The sequence below is a fragment of the Gymnoscopelus braueri genome, assembly GCF_963280865.1.
Source record: "Gymnoscopelus braueri genome assembly, chromosome: 1".
Classification (NCBI taxonomy): Eukaryota; Metazoa; Chordata; class Actinopteri; order Myctophiformes; family Myctophidae; genus Gymnoscopelus; species Gymnoscopelus braueri.
In genome coordinates this window covers 12,218,912-12,237,219 of record NC_137603.1, presented here as the reverse complement: position 1 = coordinate 12,237,219, position 18,308 = coordinate 12,218,912, and the positions used below count along the sequence as shown (strand labels likewise).

The 18,308-nt window shown below is 42.2% G+C and overlaps 1 protein-coding gene across 4 annotated transcripts in view; it reads right to left on the bottom strand.

The window, feature by feature from the left end:
- The window catches only part of rasa3 (RAS p21 protein activator 3), a 52,759-nt gene that overhangs the window by 3,922 nt on the left and 30,529 nt on the right, over positions 1-18,308 (bottom strand). The window contains exons 8-19 of one of the 4 annotated variants that reach the window (XM_080439497.1): positions 17,179-17,252; positions 16,488-16,592; positions 16,129-16,291; positions 15,376-15,524; positions 7,025-7,139; positions 6,462-6,536; positions 5,819-5,942; positions 4,122-4,228; positions 3,480-3,557; positions 3,311-3,388; positions 2,895-2,968; positions 511-629 (exon numbers count right to left, since the gene is read on the bottom strand). In XM_080439497.1, the coding sequence (XP_080295623.1) occupies positions 511-629; positions 2,895-2,968; positions 3,311-3,388; positions 3,480-3,557; positions 4,122-4,228; positions 5,819-5,942; positions 6,462-6,536; positions 7,025-7,139; positions 15,376-15,524; positions 16,129-16,291; positions 16,488-16,592; positions 17,179-17,252 (1,261 nt within the window). The remainder of the gene's footprint in view (positions 1-510; positions 630-2,894; positions 2,969-3,310; positions 3,389-3,479; positions 3,558-4,121; positions 4,229-5,818; positions 5,943-6,461; positions 6,537-7,024; positions 7,140-15,375; positions 15,525-16,128; positions 16,292-16,487; positions 16,593-17,178; positions 17,253-18,308) is intronic. The other 3 variants (XM_080439499.1, XM_080439498.1, XM_080439500.1) reach the window with 3 other exon arrangements.

Sequence of the window (18,308 nt, the reverse complement as noted above, 5' to 3'; positions counted from 1 at the left end):
TGTGTGTGCGTGTGCGTGTGCGTGTGCGTGTGCGTGCGTGCGTGCGTGCGTGCGTGCGTGCGTGCGTGCGTGCGTGCGTGCGTGCGTGCGTGCGTGCGTGCGTGCGTGCGTGCGTGCGTGCGTGCGTGCGTGCGTGCGTGCGTGCGTGCGTGCGTGTGTGTCTATACTGTATGTGCTGGCATCCATGCGTTGTTGCCGAGTGTTTCAGTGTGAGTTTGTTCTGTTGCAGCTAAACTTGATTTCCTGTGCAGAAACGTAATCTCAAACACATGTGTGTTCTGGAGGTACACTTTGTACAGACTGAATGACTGACAAAACATCTCTATGTGTGTGTGTGTGTGTGTGTGTGTGTGTGTGTGTGTGTGTGTGTGTGTGTGTGTGTGTGTGTGTCTCTCTCTCACACACACAGTTTCTCTTTCTCCACTCCTCCTTCTGAAACATACAGTATACACCCACGGCAGATGACACAAACAGATGAGGAAACGTAACCGTAAGAAGATCCTAACAAACCTTTGGCGTTACCTTTCGTTTTGTGGTAGGTAAACTCATGGTTGGTGAGACGAAACCACCTCTTCTTGAAGTTCTTCATACCAAAGCGGTTTCTCCCCTGTGCTCTCTTTATCATAAATCTGATGAACGTTGGGGGGGCGATGCATATGGTAAAAAAAAAGAGACAGAGAGTAAAGATGTGTGAACCTAAGCGTGTTCTTTTTCACTTAAGCTAAATTCCTAATCTATGCTTTGTTGTACATCAGCGGCTCACACCAAAAACAACTGATGTTCGGCGAGCGAAGTATAACTTAGGCTTTAGACATTTGGCTACTTTGTATACGAGCAAAAGTACAAACAGCATTCATTACTTACATGTTACTCTAATCATACAACCATTTAGATCTACATGCCAATAGCTTCATCAAATCATCTCTACATATAAAAACAAAGCATTGCAACTCTATCGGTCTGTGACTCCCCCCAAGGTGTTTTGGAGAACACTCCAAATTGGTCAAATATTCGAGAGGTACAGAAGGGACAGAAAACACAGGACGTGTTTGTTTTTTACCACGCACAGGAAAGACAGGCTTGAGGTGGCAAGGAATGCTAAGGAATAGGATTGTATTCACCATCTCACATCCCACCAGCAGGTGGCAGTCTAAAACGGGGCAGTGGTTCAGGACAGACCAATATGTGAGACAAAATGTAAGGTCACCATCTGGGTAAATGATATCAAGGGTCAGAATGCAGGCGGTTATGACATCCCAGAAATGTTTGCACAGTAACCAACGTTCTGCCACTGTCCATACCAAGCATATCTGCCAGTGCAAAGACAGCGAAAAGGACTGTTTGGATGAACAGTGCTTCTGACGTAAGCAAACTAAGTTTACACTTTACTTTATACTGTTAACAGTCATTTGAGACGGACAATTGCGATGTCATTAATTTTGTGAATACAATATGGATGGCATATACCCATATTGTCAGGCAATGAGGAGTCACTCGATGAGTAGCATACAACTGGTATAATTTCTGTTGAAAGTGAAACCCATTTGACAGTAACAAGTCAGGTATAAAGTAAAGTGCAGCTAGTGCATCTGCGCTAGTGCATGTTGTTGGTGGGAGAAAGAATGGTTGGCTCAGGGATGACAGCGGTCATGGAGAGGGTCACAGGGGGTAAAGTCTCTATACAGTGAAGCCTCTTACCTGCCCTTTGTGCTTTTCGAACCCTTCCCATCAACCCTCTTTATAGTGAGTTTAACACTCCTGTGCCCAGCAGCAGAAACAGAAGAGGGTGAGGATGAAGTGAGGCAGGAGGTAGACTGGGCTAACTTAACCGAGTGCTAATTTCACTCACTCTGAAAGTGTCAAAATGGACCCACTTTCAGAGTTGAATTAGCAGTGGCAGTGCACTAACTGGAAACCCTCTTTTTATTTACAGCCTCATTAGTAAGATATACTGTATTATGTTAAGGTTGGGAGTCATTTGTAAGGGCCACTCTCCACTCTGTTTTTCTCACTTGTTAATGAGTGATTCTTCCACATACAAAAATAAATGTTTACATATGTAAAGCTATTTCTATAAGCTTGGACATTTCAATCTCGATTTGATCAAAATGAACTCTTCCAAAACTAGAAACAACAACTCTATTTGTCTCTTGAAGTCAAGAGACAAATATTAGAGCCCCATTGACAATGAATTGAATTGGTATAACATTTTGGACAGAGACAGAACCCAGGGTAATTTTGACACTTGCTTTGGCAATGTATGTTTTCTCATGCCAATAAAGCTCAATTGAATTGAATTGAACTGAATTGAATTGTACTAGTTCCATATAGATTTTTCACTTGGTCCTCCAATGTTAATCTGAATGTAAAAGCACATGCTCAAAGTATAATAAAACATTTTAATTACGGTCCTCTGGTTTCCTGCTTGGGAAGAAAGTTATCATTTTTAATAAATAAGGACTGAAGTTCGTAGGAGTAAAATGTATTTGTATTTAGGGCTGCACCAGTTAATCAAACTAATAGATTTAATCGATTATAAAATATAATCAATAATAGATTTTAATAAACATTATATATATTTGTGGGGTGGGGATTACATTGTAGTAATAGCTTGCAGCTATTTTTGCAATTTTTGTGCGACACTGTTGTACGAAGTATGAAATAGGGCATAAGTGGTTAATCAAACTAATCAATTTAGTCAATTATAAAATAATCTATTCGATTTTTTTGCATCAATTCACGGATATATAAAAAATAAAACGAATTATCGAGTAAACCACGCTTCTCGATTATTCAATTTATCGAAAAAGTAATCGATAGAATAATCGCTAAGGTATTAATTGATTGTTGCAGCCCTATTTGTGTTTTGAATAACAGATTGCTGGTTTCCCTACCCCTCCTTCAGCATGATTGGTGTCTCAATGCTCTTCTGGTCCCACTTTCCAGAGGAGGAGATCAGGTCAAGGAACTGTGGAGACAAATAAAGGACTTCAAATATCTGCCCATGACACCTTGAACCACCTGGGGGGACCCATTGCTATGGTTAAACCCCATATTAATCTGGCTTTTGCCACACTGTCATGTTCTGCCTCACTTTGTCTCTCTTCAAAAGCACATTTAGTTTTGTCCATTATATCCTCCACGTCACAATCTGGAGTGTGTTTTTACAAAAAAAAAATCAACTAAAACACAACTTCCATGCTCTTCATAACTTTCATAAATACATTGTACATTACACATTACATATAGAAACCCTGTTATGTTCTATAAATAATTCTACAAACATATGGGAGGTAAACTGAACACTCACATTCTTCACAGCGTCTGAATATTTCTGCTCATTGAAGTAATCATAAAATGCAGCCATGTAAGATTCTTTGAAATTGGCCTATGAGAAAGAGAGAAAGGGAAAACTGTCATTTTGCTCTGATACTAAAACAAATAAATAAAAGTGTGTTTTTTTAATCAGAGACACTCACAGATTTAGACTTAGCCAGACTTCCTAGGGTCTGGATGGTCTTGGAGATGAGGGTAAGGGTCCGTGAGGTGGAAGGATCCTGGAAAAGACAAAAAGCTTGTCACTATACTATTATTGTTAATAAATATGTTTTAACGTGAGTAGAAATTACATGACTAAAAACGATTAAAATAAATAAATAAAACAAATAGGAAATTAACAGCACTTAATTACTTTTAGCACCTATCTACAAAAGTGGTTCCCAACATGGGGTCTGGGCCCCCAAAATATCACAGGGGGGGTGAATGAGGCCTTGTCTGTTTGGATGTGTCCAAAATATTAAATGTTATATTGTCAGACAATAGTAAAAAAATATATCGTCTAAAGTTTTCAATTTTTTTTTGGAAATAGCAAGCGTGTATCTATTTTCGCTATTCGTCGTACGCTAAATATATAGGGCTTTAATGGCTAAAACAAGTGAAAAACACAAGCGTGTACGTGAGTGTGTGCTTGTGTGGGCACATGCGTGCACGCACGTGTGGGGGCGGATCTCAGCTTTGGTCAGATGTAAGAAGGGACAGGGAGGGCTCCAAGCAAACCACTGATCTGCAACACATTATTTGAAGTGGATGTAGTTGAAGTGAGTGAAATGAACACAACTCACTGGATGGTGTGGCCTCAGCTGGAACAGGTTGGGGGAAAGAATGGCCGGGGCGAAGAAACGCAGGAAGATAAAGCTGCTCACCGCTGTGTACCGCACATCTTGGTCCACTGGAGAGTACAAGAGAAATACAGGTAATTACGCAACACATCACCTGCTTAAAAAAAACACTGACCTATTATGTTACGGCTGTAGTGGTGTGCGTGTGCGTGTGCGTGTGCGTGTGCGTGTGCGCGTGCGCGTGCGTGTGTGTGTGTGCATGTGCGTGTGTGTGTTTCTGTAGCCTGTTCTCTCCTGTTCTCTCTTCCTTACAGCTGCAGTGAGTGACTGAACGAACACACCAGTATTCACTGGTTAAAGACTAGTAGCTGAAAATGGTATTTTGTGAGTCTGTAATATCCGTATCGTATTTCTTGGTGAAAAGAAAGCTGGGCTGTGCACTTAAAGGGAGAAAATCATATTCTTTCACTTCAGCTTATCTTTAAATAACTGGAGAACAATGTGAATGGGGCCAGTGGGCCATTCGGCAGTGTTGAACCCGATTTATACATTGTTGTACGACAGTGGCAACGCGCCGAAAACAGCCAAGCCTACAAGCTCACCCGTCGTCAGTGGCCAGTAGGTCATTCATGAGCTTTGAGGTGGTTGAATTAATTACATAACTGGACTAAGGCGCTAATGCTTCAGCTGTGGGTACACCAGTGGTGTCGAGGTATGAGTGAAACAGTGTTCAGTGGGCCTCTCCCTTGGGATTGTGTTTTAATGTTGTTTTGTGTTTGTCATTGTGTCCATGTGTGCCGGCTTATTTCTCATCCTTAACCCATTAAGACCTGGAACTGTGTCATTTTTAGATTTGAGCTAAAAAGCATTATTTTACACTTTAGGCTATTCAAAAATAGCAGATATACAAGCTCATAGCGCGGCACCGAGTGCCGCGCTACGAGCTTGTAGATCTGCTATTTTTGAAAAATCGTGAAAATGTGTGCAAATCTTTGAATATATATATTTTTAAAGCGAACATTTTTCACTCAAATCGTTGCTTCTGGGGGTCCCTCGAACAAAATATTTTGAGATGGGGGTCCGCGGCCAAATACATATCATTTTGGGGATCCTTGACATGAAAAAGATTGAGAACCACTGACATAGAATACGTTTTTCAGAATACAGTTGAGATTTAGGAGACATGTAGAATCGGCTTCAGGTCTCAATGGGTTAAGTCGATTTTCAAAACACGCGTTTGGTGCATTTTGATGTTATTATTTTCCATGTTTTTCTCTGTAATTTTTTTTTAAACTGTTACTATCAGCATGCTATTTTTTGGGTACTACAAGATAACATACACTGTTAGTGCACATCTCTCAATCTCTGAGACAGGTTGGCACCCAAGGCATGTTTTTCAGTTGTGGCTGTAGTGCTTTGTGATGGCCATGAGGAGGCAGCAGCGTTACACTAGGTAGTCACTGGTCATATGTGGGGGATTCCATAAAACCACATAACATGGGGGGAGTCTGAAGTGAGTTTAGACTTAGAGCACAGAACATAGCACATACAGCCTTTTTGTGATCCCGAACAAATGAGAAAAGTATCCCTGCTCCTCGTATGCATCCTGTTCTTTCTTCTCTGTATCCTGTCCTGTCCTTTATCCGCCAGTCATACTCTTTCTTCCCTAATACCCTAAAGTCACGCAGCCCTTTATTTACCTTGGAAACGGGTCGCGGCAGATTCTCGCAAAGAGAAGAAGATGTCACACATGACCGTGGGGCAGCGAACGCCAGATGTGGTGATGTCATTGAAGATGCGATCCACATAGTGGCGCAGGTTTTCCTGCAGAGTTGAAACCAGGTCAGATTTGTCAAGTTGGCAGACACACACGCACACGCGCACACACACACACACACACACACACACACACACACACACACACACACACACACACACACACACACACACACACACACACACACACACACATCTTTGTAATACTATACTTGTGAGGACATCAACATTTTAGGACGGCAATTCTTTGTGTGCCATTTTTAACCCTAACCCTAAAGCCGAAAATAACACACAGGCATAAACTAAATCATACATAACTCCAACCATAACCCCTAAACCTAACCTCTAAATGTCTAACTGTAACCCCAACCTGAAGCTTTTCCTAAGGGTAAGCCAAACTCTAAAGATCTTTTTTTAACCATAAAACTACCATTTCTCTTCTGAGGACCAGAAAAATGCTCCCCACAACGTCTATTTCTATCTATGTCTATGTCTAAATTCTACTATAGTTGTGGGAACACAAGGAGGCGCACACACACACACACACACACACACACTCTCTCTTACCCTATTGGTCTCCAGGTTCTCAGACTCTTTGAGTTTAACAGGGTCAATCTCACAGGGTTTGTGATCCGTACATATCTGTAAACAAAAAAGGTTTGCAATGAGATGAAACCGTTGAAATACATTGTTGTACGACAGTGGCGCGCAGCGAAAATAGCCGACCTACAAGCTCACAACGCGCCACGGACGTGGAGATTTGTGAGCCGATTGTGAGGCGTTGTGAGGCCGATTCTACAAATGTCTTCTAAGAAGAACAGCTTTTCATGTCAAGAACCCCCAAAATGATATGCATTTGGCCGCGGACCCCCATCTCAAAATATTTTTTACCAGAATCAAAGATTTGAGTTAAAAATGTTGTTTAAAAAATATATGTATTCAAAGATTTTAAAAATGTTCAAGATTTTTAAAAAATTGCAGATCTACAAGCTCGTAGCGCGGCACTCGGTGCCGCGCTATGAGCTTGTATATCTGCTATTTTTGAATAGCCAAATACATCTAAAATGACGCAGATGCGTTCCCGGTCTTAATGGGTTAAGACAGAGGAGTACAGTAAAAAATGACCATACCTCATCTATGATTGGTTTGAGCGTGACTTGCAAGTAGTGCATGCCTGCTAGCTTCATGGTCTCATCAATGCACTTGGACGTCAAAGAATTCCCCCGGAAAATGGTGTTGGGATCCCTTTGCGAGAGACAGGTTGTTACACTCTTTAGAATTACACAGTAATATGAAACAAAACCATGTTTTAAGCACAACTATATGCTATCGGAGATTCATTTCATATTGAAAGTGAACAACATACAGAAGTAGCACTGTGGTCTGGGCTGTTCACTATTATGTAGGATGTATGTAGAGGCAAACTGAACAACAAATAATTGCCAATGAGGGATATGGTGTGAACTATGAAGCTTTTCCAGACGCGTGGTGTTGAAAGTAAATCAGGTCCTCTTGAGTGCATTTAAGGTGTTTATTTAGATTGCAGGATATGATGACAGCAAAACAAAAGCCGGGTGTTTAACTGTAACTAAACAACTAACTGTGAATAAAGAAATAAACTGAAAATAACTCAAAACAAACAGAAAATAAACAAAAACACGCACGGTTGAAAAACTGTATGGCTTCCCTCTGGTGATTCCCAATCCCTCATGCTGTGCACCTGTGACATCCCCAAATAGAAGGCTGTACCTCGAAATTGGCTGAGTCCCCGCCTATGCCCAGGTCAATTCTGTAGTAATCACAGCACCATCACAATATCACAGCACCTTCATATACAAATATTAAAATATATCAAATTGGCTGCAACACACCGGCTCCTAATTGTTACTGTATAATAACATAACAATTCAACAACATACAAAACATTGCAGCCAAATAGAATAGTCCATATCAGTATTCTCAATCCATAATGTTCATTGTTCATGTAGATAATCCAATAGGGTTGGTAACCCCAATAATAGAAGTTGGGTTTCAGTCTTTATTCAGCTTCCAATAGAAGACAGATCTTCGTGATTGGTCGCTCCAGGATATTGTACTTCGTCCGGACTTTAACCGACCGCACAAGTCCTTGTCTGTCGGGAAAGGTCTGCAGTACCTTGCCCAACAGCCAGGATCCGCGAGGGGCATTAGAGTCCGCTACGATGACAATGTCTCCTGTGACAAAGTTCCTCTTGTCCTTTGGCCACCGTTGTCTCTCTTGCAACAGTGGTACATACTCCTGAATCCATCTGTGCCAAAAGAGATTGGTGAGGAATTGAACTTGCCTCCATCGTCGTTTGGAGTAGGAGTCATTTTTGTCAAAAAGCCCGGGTGGTAGAGAAGGTTTGCCTTTTAACAAGAGAATGTGATTTGGAGTCAGGGGTTCGAGATCATTTGGATCCTCTGAGGTTTTTGTAATGGGACGGTCATTCAATATGGCTTCCACTTCGCACAGGAGTGTTTGTAGTCCTTCATCGTCCAGATGTTGCTGATGAAGAATAGAGTTCAGCACTTTCCTGACCATGCGAATGACTCTTTCCCATACTCCTCCATGATGGGATGCGGCTGGAGTGTTGAAACTCCATTTCACTCCAGAATGAAGTAGTGAGTTTAGAATTTTCTGATGGTTCAAATGAGATAGAGCTTCTCTCAGCTCACGTTCTGCTCCAACAAAGTTGGTTCCGTTGTCTGATTTGATGTGTGATACTTGGCCTCGCCTGGAAATGAATCTGCGTATTGCATTGATGCAGGAACTGGTGTCCAATGAATAGGCCATTTCCAGATGGACTGCCCGACTGGCCATGCAGGTGAAGATAACTCCATAGCGTTTGATGAGGCTGCGGCCTCTCTTCACTTCAAACGGCCCAAAATAGTCAATGCCCACATTTGTGAATGGTGGAAGATCAGATTGCAGTCTTTCTTTTGGCAAATCTGCCATCTTTTGTTCACCCAGCTTTCCCCTATATCGTCTGCAGACAACACAGGAAGAGAGGATCTTTCTAGCAGCAGCATTTGCTTTTGTGATCCAGTATTGTCGACGAAGTCTGGAAAGTAGGTGATTTCTTCCACAGTGTCCAAACTGTTCATGAATGTGGCGTAAGATGAGAGTGGAGATGTGTTGGTCCTTAGCAAGAATGACTGGGTGTTTTGTGTCTTCAGGCATTGCTCCTTTGCTAAGCCTACCTCCCACTCTCAAGAGTCCTTGTTTCAGCACTGGATCAAGTTTATAAATGTGACTGCTTTTCTTCACTGCAGATGTTCCCTTTTTCAAAGCAGTGATTTCATCACTAAACTTGTCCATTTGGCAGTACTGAATGATGGCACTTTCAGCCGCGTCAATATCTTCAGGAAATAAGACGTGACCACCCATTGTGGCTCTGAATCTCTTCATGTCCTCTTCCTCTTTGTTCTTTTGTTGAGTTGGGTCAAGTCCACTGCTGGACAGAGAAGCTTGCATTTCTTTTCTCTTTTGACTCAACAACTGCAACGTCTTTCTCAGCTGGAGAAACCACGCAACTGAGGTCTTAAGCCTTTTCCACGAGGAGAAGTGGGTTATCAGTTGATTTACTGCATTCTGTGGGTCTTCATCAGATATGTTATTTGGTGCATCGTTGATGATGACAGTATTAACTGAAACCTCTCCTCTAACCTCTGGGTCATCACTGCTGATGGAAGTTGAATCCAAGATGTTAAGAGGCCATTCCTCTTCACTCTTGGCAAGAAACTCTGGGCCATGGATCCATCTGCTGCAAGTGAGAAGGTGTTCAACTTTCACCCCACGAGAGGCCTCATCAGCTGGGTTCCGTTTTGTGTCAACGTACCTCCATTGTGAGAAGTCTGTGGCTTCTCTTATAGCAGAGACCCTATTGGCAACAAAGGTGTGAAAGCGCTTTGTTTCGTTCCTGATGTACTTTAACACTGTTGTGCTGTCTGTCCAGAAGATTGAGTTTTCCAGCTCTAATTGCAACTCTGCTTTCAGGAGTCTGTCAACTCTCGCTGCCAGCACAGCACCTGTTAGTTCCATCCTTGGGATTGTCACATTCTTTAGAGGAGCAACTCGTGCCTTTCCTAGAACGAAAGTTACATGGATCTTCTCATCATCACTCTGCAGCCTCAAGTATGAAACTGTGCCATAGCCGTTCTCGCTGGCGTCAGAGAAATGATGTAGTTGGGCACTTGTGAGCTGTCCAAATCCTTTGGGTTTAAAACATCTCGGCACACTGAAAGTGCTGAGTCTTCTTAGATCTTCTAGCCACCCCACCCACTGCAACTGGTAGTTTTGAGGAATGTGCTCATCCCAACTGTAGCTCATCTTACAGAGGTTTTGCAGCATTATCTTGACAGGTAAGGTGAAGGGTGCTAAAAATCCAATGGGGTCGTAGACTGAGCTCACCACCGACAGGATACCTCTTCTTGTGAATGGTTTTTCTTGGACTGCCATCTTGAACCTAAAGGTGTCAGTTTCTGCGCACCACTGCAGTCCCAGGGTTCTTTCGACAGGAAGGCTGTCTCTGTCGAAATCCAGTTCTTTCACTTCCTTGGCTCTTTTCTCCACATCAATGGCTTCCAACACTGACCTGCTGTTGCTGGTCCATTTCAGCAGTTGGAATCCTCCCAACTGGCATAGAGCGGTCAGGTCTGTAACCAAAGACATGGCTTCTGCCTCTGAAGACAAGGACTTCAAGCAATCGTCCACATAAAAGTTCTGCTTGATGGTGTCTGTTACATGAACTGGGAAGTCTGCTTTGTTGTCTTCAGCCGTTTTTCTAAGGGCAAAACTGGCACAGCTGGGCGATGATATTGCACCAAACAGATGAACAGTCATTCTGTACTCAGTGAGCGGCTGTGTCAGATCACCTCTTGGCCACCATAGGAAGCGAAGAAAGTCTACATCCTGTTTTGCCACTTGGACTTGATGATACATAGCTTTTATGTCAGCCATAACTGCTATAGAGTTTAGGCGAAACCTTGTGAGAACTCCGAGCAAGGAATTTGTCAAGTCAGGTCCCTGGAGTAGTTTAGTGTTGAGTGACACACCTTTGTAGCTTGCCGCACAGTCAAATACCACTCTCAGGGTTTTCTTTTTAGGATGGTACACCCCATGATGCGGGATGTACCACACCTTTCCTTCTTTTCCTTTCACCTGATGCTCTGGCACACTCTCTGCATAGCCGTTGTTTATGACATCACCAAGAAAGTTGGTGTATTCCTCTTTGAATGTTGGATTTCTCTCCAATTTCCTTTTTAGGCAGAGGACCCTTTGCTCAGCAAGATGTCGGTTGTTGGGCATAACAACATTGTCCTCTTCTCTAAAAGGCAACTTCAAGCAGTAATGTCCATTGTTGAGTTTAGCTGAAGTGTTGGCAATTTGCATGAACTTAAGATCTTCTATGGACATTTCTGGCTTGTCTTCTGCTGATTTCTCATTGAAGTCATGGTTGTACTGCTTCACCAGCAGTTCCTCTATGTGAGCAATGGATATGCGGTTGGCTGTGACTGTGGGGCAGCTACTCCCACTCTCATTGCCTCCTCTCAATGGTCCGTTGACAACCCATCCCAATAGGGTTCTAACAGCGTAAGGTCCTTTACCCCTGCTGTTTATCACTTCCCATGGCTCCATTACTTCTGGAGAGTTAGTTCCAATTAACAGCTCCACATCAGCATCGATAGCAGGAATTTCCACAGAGTCCAAGTATGGCCAAGCATACAAGTCTTCCTGTTGTGGGATGTTATCACGAGTCACAGGCATCTTGCGTTGGGTGTACACATCAGGCAACTCAATATAGATGTTACCATTGAGTGCAGCTACCTCTAGTCCTGAGATGACGTGACTGTTGACAAAGCTTTCTTTATTCATTGTTTTCATCAGGAATTTAGTGTTCCTTCCTCTCACCTTTAGCTTTCTCATCAGTTGCTCAGAGCAGAAAGTAGATGAGCTGCCGGGATCTAGAAATGCATAGGTCTTTAGAATTGTGCTGCCTTTCTTTGCCTTGATCTTCACAGGCACAATTGACAAGACGCAATCCTGTGCTCCGGCTCCTATATGGCCACATGTCTTGGGAGTGGTGGCTTGACTCCTCCATGTTGTTTCTTGGTGTGTGTCCTTTGATTTGATTTCTTTCCATTCCTTTGCATGGATATGGAGAATGCTTGGATGTTTTAGATTACACAACTTGCAAGACAGCCGACTGTGACAATCCTTACTCATGTGTCCAGCTGATAGACATCCAAAACAAGCACCTTTCTTTTTTAGGAAATCAATTTTATCCCGATGCTGCTTCTTTTCCATCTTGGGGCACACTTCCAATCTGTGGCCCTCTTCACACAGCAGACAAGGTCCCTTTGACTTATCAGGTAAGTATTTCTCCGTTTGAGTTTCAAAGTTAACAGCTGCCACAGATGTAGCGAAACTGCTTCCTTTCTCCTTTATGCGTCCCTGTGACACTTTATTTTCAACTTTGAATTTGGAGAATGAGACAACTGTGTCTTGAATGTTTCCATACAGTGGATCAGATGCAATAGACACTTGTCTCTCAATAAAATTGACCAAGTCACTGAAACCTGCTTGACGATGGCGTCTCTCCTGATGTTCAAAAGCAATGTTTCTCCATTTTTCCCTTAGTTTGTATGGTAACTTCATTATTATAGCACGTATATTTGATGGCATATTCATTTCTGACATGTAGCTTATGTCCTCCATAGCATTACAGCAGATGCGTAAGAATAGTGAGAATGCTTGTAAGGCTTTGATGTCCTCAGACTTCAGTGGTGCCCATCCAAGTGCTTTTTCCATATATGCAGTAGCTATTTTTTGCTCATTTCCAAAGCGTTCTTCTAAAAGCATTCTTGCCCTTTGATACCCCCTGTCAGATGGCATGTGTTGACAGCTCTTAACCAGCTCTCTAGGTTGCCCTCGAGTGTACTGCTCCAGGTAGTATAAGCAGTCTACACTGCTAGTAGCTTTTCCTTCCACTCCATGTTCAAAGGCTCTGACAAATAAGTTGTATTCAAGAGGGTTTCCATCAAACACTGGTATGTCCCTTGGGGGTAATGATAATGAAGACTGCTGTTGTACTAATAATGCTGTGATGTCATTTTGCTTTTGCATGATGGTGAAAATATTGCCTTGGTCCGGTTCCTCACTGTTTTGGTTTGATTGCTGTGATGGCTGTGTAGGTTGATATGACTGATGAGATCTTTGAGGCATGCTGCCTTGGTCCTCATCGACTTGGATACATTGCTGTTGTGGAAATGCACTGGGATATGACTGATTAGATCTTTGAGGCATGCTTGGGTTGTGAATTGAAGCGTACGTTTTTGATCTGGTTCCTTGTGAAATGGCGTCTTTGCGCCGTGCCCCTGTTCCACTTGGCATTGTAGCTGCAGTATTGAGCTGATTGTATGGATCCTGTAGCTGCTGAGACTGTAATGACATTGCAGATTTAGCAGCTCCTGTTGGTAGATTGTACTGGTTGTATGGATTTTGATGTGATTGAGTGGGTTTTGCAGTTTTACTGCCTCCTGTTGGTGGATGATTGACGGTACATCTTGAAGTTTGTGGTACAAATGGCACAGCAGATGGTTTGAGAGCAGACTTGTGTTTTGACACATATGAATTCATTCCATTTGTGCCTATGTCAGACCCTCTGTTTCTTAGTACTGTGACTTTTGCGGTCTGTGCAGCAATCTGACTTTGCACTTCAAGCAACTCCTTTTTCTTTCTAATTTGAGCCTCTTGAGCTTCCAGCTCATGCCTTTCCTTGAGAGCAGCCTCCAAAGCCAGGAGTGCAGCCCTTTCAGCCTCTGCCTTGATACGTGCAGAGCAAGTTGTGGACCTTGAGGACCTTGAATGGCCAGAGCTTCCACCTGACACATTCGTTTTGTCACCCATGTTGGAAATACTGTCATTAGGTCCAATATCATCCAGCTCCTCATTTGCATGTGACACAGTATTGTTATACATGACCTCATTTGTATTTGACACATAATTTTCATTTGATCCAGTGTTATCCACAACCTCATTTGCATTATTTGACACATCAATTTCATCATCCACAACCTGTATGCATTTCTCCCTGTTTGCATGGACCCATTTTTCCATTTTGTGCATTACTCCTTTAACATTGTGCATTTGATTTTGAAACCATTGCGTTTGTTTAAACATTTCATCCTCAGGCAACAAAGGTTTCAATGACTCATGCAACCTTGTAGTTTCCCCAGACAGTTTCCACAACATGTCATGTTTGATTTGCAGGTCAGAAACATTTCCATTTGAAATCATCATTTGTTCCAATTCCTTTGACATTTTACACAATTGTTTTATCCCAGAATTCCTGTCCTTTTGCATAGATAATATTTTTGCTTCCGCTGCTTTATATGTGAGTTTAGCTGGCCTTTTACCAAGCCCCTCCTCCGTTTCAGTTTGATTGACAGTAGCATTCATTTCTGCGTTCATTTCCTGATTTTCCTCGTTACTCATGGCCATTATTTAACAATTCACGGAGGCTTTGTTTAGAATTACTTTATGGGATGTGCCTGTATCCCGTTGCGTGAAGCCACTCTCCTCCGCAACTTTTTATTCATTCATAACCAGTCCTACCGTGACTTTGATGTTTGGTCCGTCCGTCCCCGTTCCTCTTGCGGGTGCGTAACGTGGATTTAAATCGGGAAAAGAGTCAATGAATAGAGCGCTGTCCTCCTGTGTCCATTCGTCTTTGGAAGCAAGTTTTTCAACTTAAATGTAGAGGCAAACTGAACAACAAATAATTGCCAATGAGGGATATGGTGTGAACTATGAAGCTTTTCCAGACGCGTGGTGTTGAAAGTAAATCAGGTCCTCTTGAGTGCATTTAAGGTGTTTATTTAGATTGCAGGATATGATGACAGCAAAACAAAAGCCGGGTGTTTAACTGTAACTAAACAACTAACTGTGAATAAAGAAATAAACTGAAAATAACTCAAAACAAACAGAAAATAAACAAAAACACGCACGGTTGAAAAACTGTATGGCTTCCCTCTGGTGATTCCCAATCCCTCATGCTGTGCACCTGTGACATCCCCAAATAGAAGGCTGTACCTCGAAATTGGCTGAGTCCCCGCCTATGCCCAGGTCAATTCTGTAGTAATCACAGCACCATCACAATATCACAGCACCTTCATATACAAATATTAAAATATATCAAATTGGCTGCAACAATGTAGCTCTAGTGATTCCGGGATATTTTCACAACTAACCTAGTAGTTACACATAAGTCGCAAACCCAAACTCGACGCCATTATACTATGTTTAATATTTATAATGGTTTATAATAATATGTGTCAGTTGAAAACTCTCAGAGATGCCTGTTTGGTACATTTGGCAACATATTGGCTAGGGGTGAATAGTACCTGGCATTAATTACAGACATTGCTGTAACAGGAAGAGATGCAACAAGACACTCACTGTGTGCGGTTGACTTCAGCGTGAGCAATGGCGCTGAGGAAAGGCACAATCTTGCCATAGTGGAGAAACAGACGGACTAAGGGAATGGCTGCCTCCTGCTTCTCTCGACACACTTCTCCCAGAATGTGCGCAGTAGATGCTGATACAGGCTGCGCAGAGCAGAAACATGGAAATGTTTATTTGCATTAATATATTGTGTGTACATTGTTTCACGGTGTGAGGCTACAATGTTGCATGCCTGGTTCAAAAGATAAAGGCAAAGAATAACTGCCGCTCGTGAGGTCCTGCATAACACTAGGGGGCTGAAACCTTGTATCTCAATACTTAATCTTTTAAAGGTTTTAATGCCCTATTATATACTTCCTCGTATGACAGCGTCATGCACAAGTAGCTAAAATAGCTGTTTTACAACAGCCCAATTGGGAGCTTGTAAATCGGCTATTTGAGCACATTTTTTAAATCATTGAAAAATGTTATGACATGCCAAAAATAGGGATGCCAGGTTGAAATTGCTGTCTGTGGGTTTTATAAATATGTAACCAATGAAAAGTATTAACAAGAGTTTGTGACTAAATCATCTACTACATTGGAACCACATTGGAACACAGGTTGTTTTTTTTTTCATTCCCTGAAAAGTAACGGTTTTGGACAAGGTTTCTTTCCGCCACGACTGCGATGATATGTAATGGAGATTTACACATGCAGGCACACACACACATACACGCGCACGCACTCGTATGGATGGACACTCACACACACCTCCACATTAGCAGAGTGCAGCAGCAGCTCTCGGAGGGGAGTGTAGTGTTCAGAGGGGAACACGTGGTCCTCTGTGTAAACAATGTTGAGGCGCAGCGAGCCCAGCTCCTCCACCTTCACCGTCTTCCCTCCATTCTCCCTCGGCAGGAGATAGTACCTGTGGGGAGAGACAAGAGGAAAAAGACACGTCGTACGGGTGAAAGCTAAAGGACCACTTTACCCATTTTCAACCTATCTTCATATAATTACTCCTCACTAACACTCAGTTATAAGATGGCACCATTTCTGTCTACTGGCTCTGTGCCTGTGAGAGTCAGGAGGTCAGTGAGATGAGTCATGTTCTTTCTTCTCACCATGCGTCATGGACCCCAGCTTGGCCCAGGACCTTGAGAGGAACGCGAACCCCACCCAGGAACTCGTCTCCGAACTTCAGGTTGCTGGCATTCCACAGGTCCACCCTGCAACGCACCAACCAGCACAGAGAGGGGTTGGAAATGAAACACCACAGTAAAATGCTCCAGTCTTCATTCAACTGAGTGTAAAAATGGAACCAAATGGACCCTGGTCCATTTTTTACACTCAAGAGTTATGAGTTATTTTACTGTGAATGTTAAATGACTATGCCAGTCTAAACACATATCATTGTTACACTTTAATTATTACTCCTTTTTAAAGTAATATGACGGCCCGAACCGGGCACCTAGGCCGCGTTGCAGCCTGACAGCGTGTCGCGGGTTCGAGTCCCGATCGCGACGACCTTTGCTGTGTGTCACTCCCCGTCTCTCTCTCCTCATTTCCTGACTATGTACTGTACACTACCAATAAAGCCGAAAATGCCCCAAAAATATATTTTTTTAAAAGAAAGAGAAAAAAAATAGTAATATGACTTTACTTATTACTTGGTACAAAAAGGTTATAAGTTACATCACCCACCCCCTTCTGAAAAAGTGATGTAGCTGAAATACAACTTGTTAAGTCAGCTCCTTTTAGAACTGAATCTACTTTGTTGGAACAATAATTAAGTCACAAAAAAAATGTGCTAACCTCAATGCCAGCTTGTCAACATCCTCTTCTTCAACATCAAACTGACGCTTGGTGTAACTTAATGGCCGTGTCACCTACACACAAAAACACATATAGGGAATATAGAACAATGAGCATAAACACTATTTAAGACTTCATTGATAAAGTCTTAAGCCCTATAGTAGGTTGAGAGCTTGTAGGTCGGCTATTTTCGCTGCGTGCCACTGTCGTACAACAATGTATTTAAACGGTTTCATCTCATTGAAAATCTTTTGTCTGAACTAGGCTTTAATCTGTCTGCCAGTCAGTTGATTATTTTTTTTCGAAAATAGTCGATTGCACTGTGAGGGGTTGTGAGAGAAAAAATTAAGCTCTATATTCCGATAGCAATCATTGTTGTTTGCTTCTGCTTCTGCTTCTGCATCTGGAATTTGAAATTGGTCACAAGCCACGATAAAAAAGAAACGGCCTTTAATCAAATTGTGTGAATAATGGTCTGCTTATGAAATGTACCGTCTTTGTTCATGAGAAGTCCATGATTCCTTAAGTCTATTTGATTATACACATAGACAGACCTCTGTTTATTATTTAGTGTAGCTTGTGACAATCTTTACTCAACAAATGCATGATCGGACACAGGACTGGAGAGCAGAGCAGATATGGTCGCATGGAAGTACCATTATGGGCTATCCTCCTGCATAACCAATCCCAATTTAACTGTAATAAAACTATTACATGAATATATTTGTAAAGTGAAACTAGTTTTATTCTACAACTCATACATAACACTCCAAATTACACAGTCAGAGGAAATCATGGATTTCATTTCTAATCTCTTTAATGAGATTGAGAGAGTTGTTTCTTCCACTGGAGTCTGAAGATATAATTTAAACTCAGAACACTTGAGGGAACATGAAACCCTTGGCTAATTTAGTAGTTTGTTTTCCAATTTAGGTTCAAAACTACAGCAGATTAAAAACAGGCAGTTAAGCAACGCAACTGCAGCTAATAAAATGTAATAATGGGTGTGTTATATTTGGGTGTGCCCAGAACCATGGGTATGCCAATATGCAAGCATAGACAGTAGTCAACAGTATTGTCAATGGACAATGACACACATACATCTAAAACACCCATCATTAAAGGTAGGG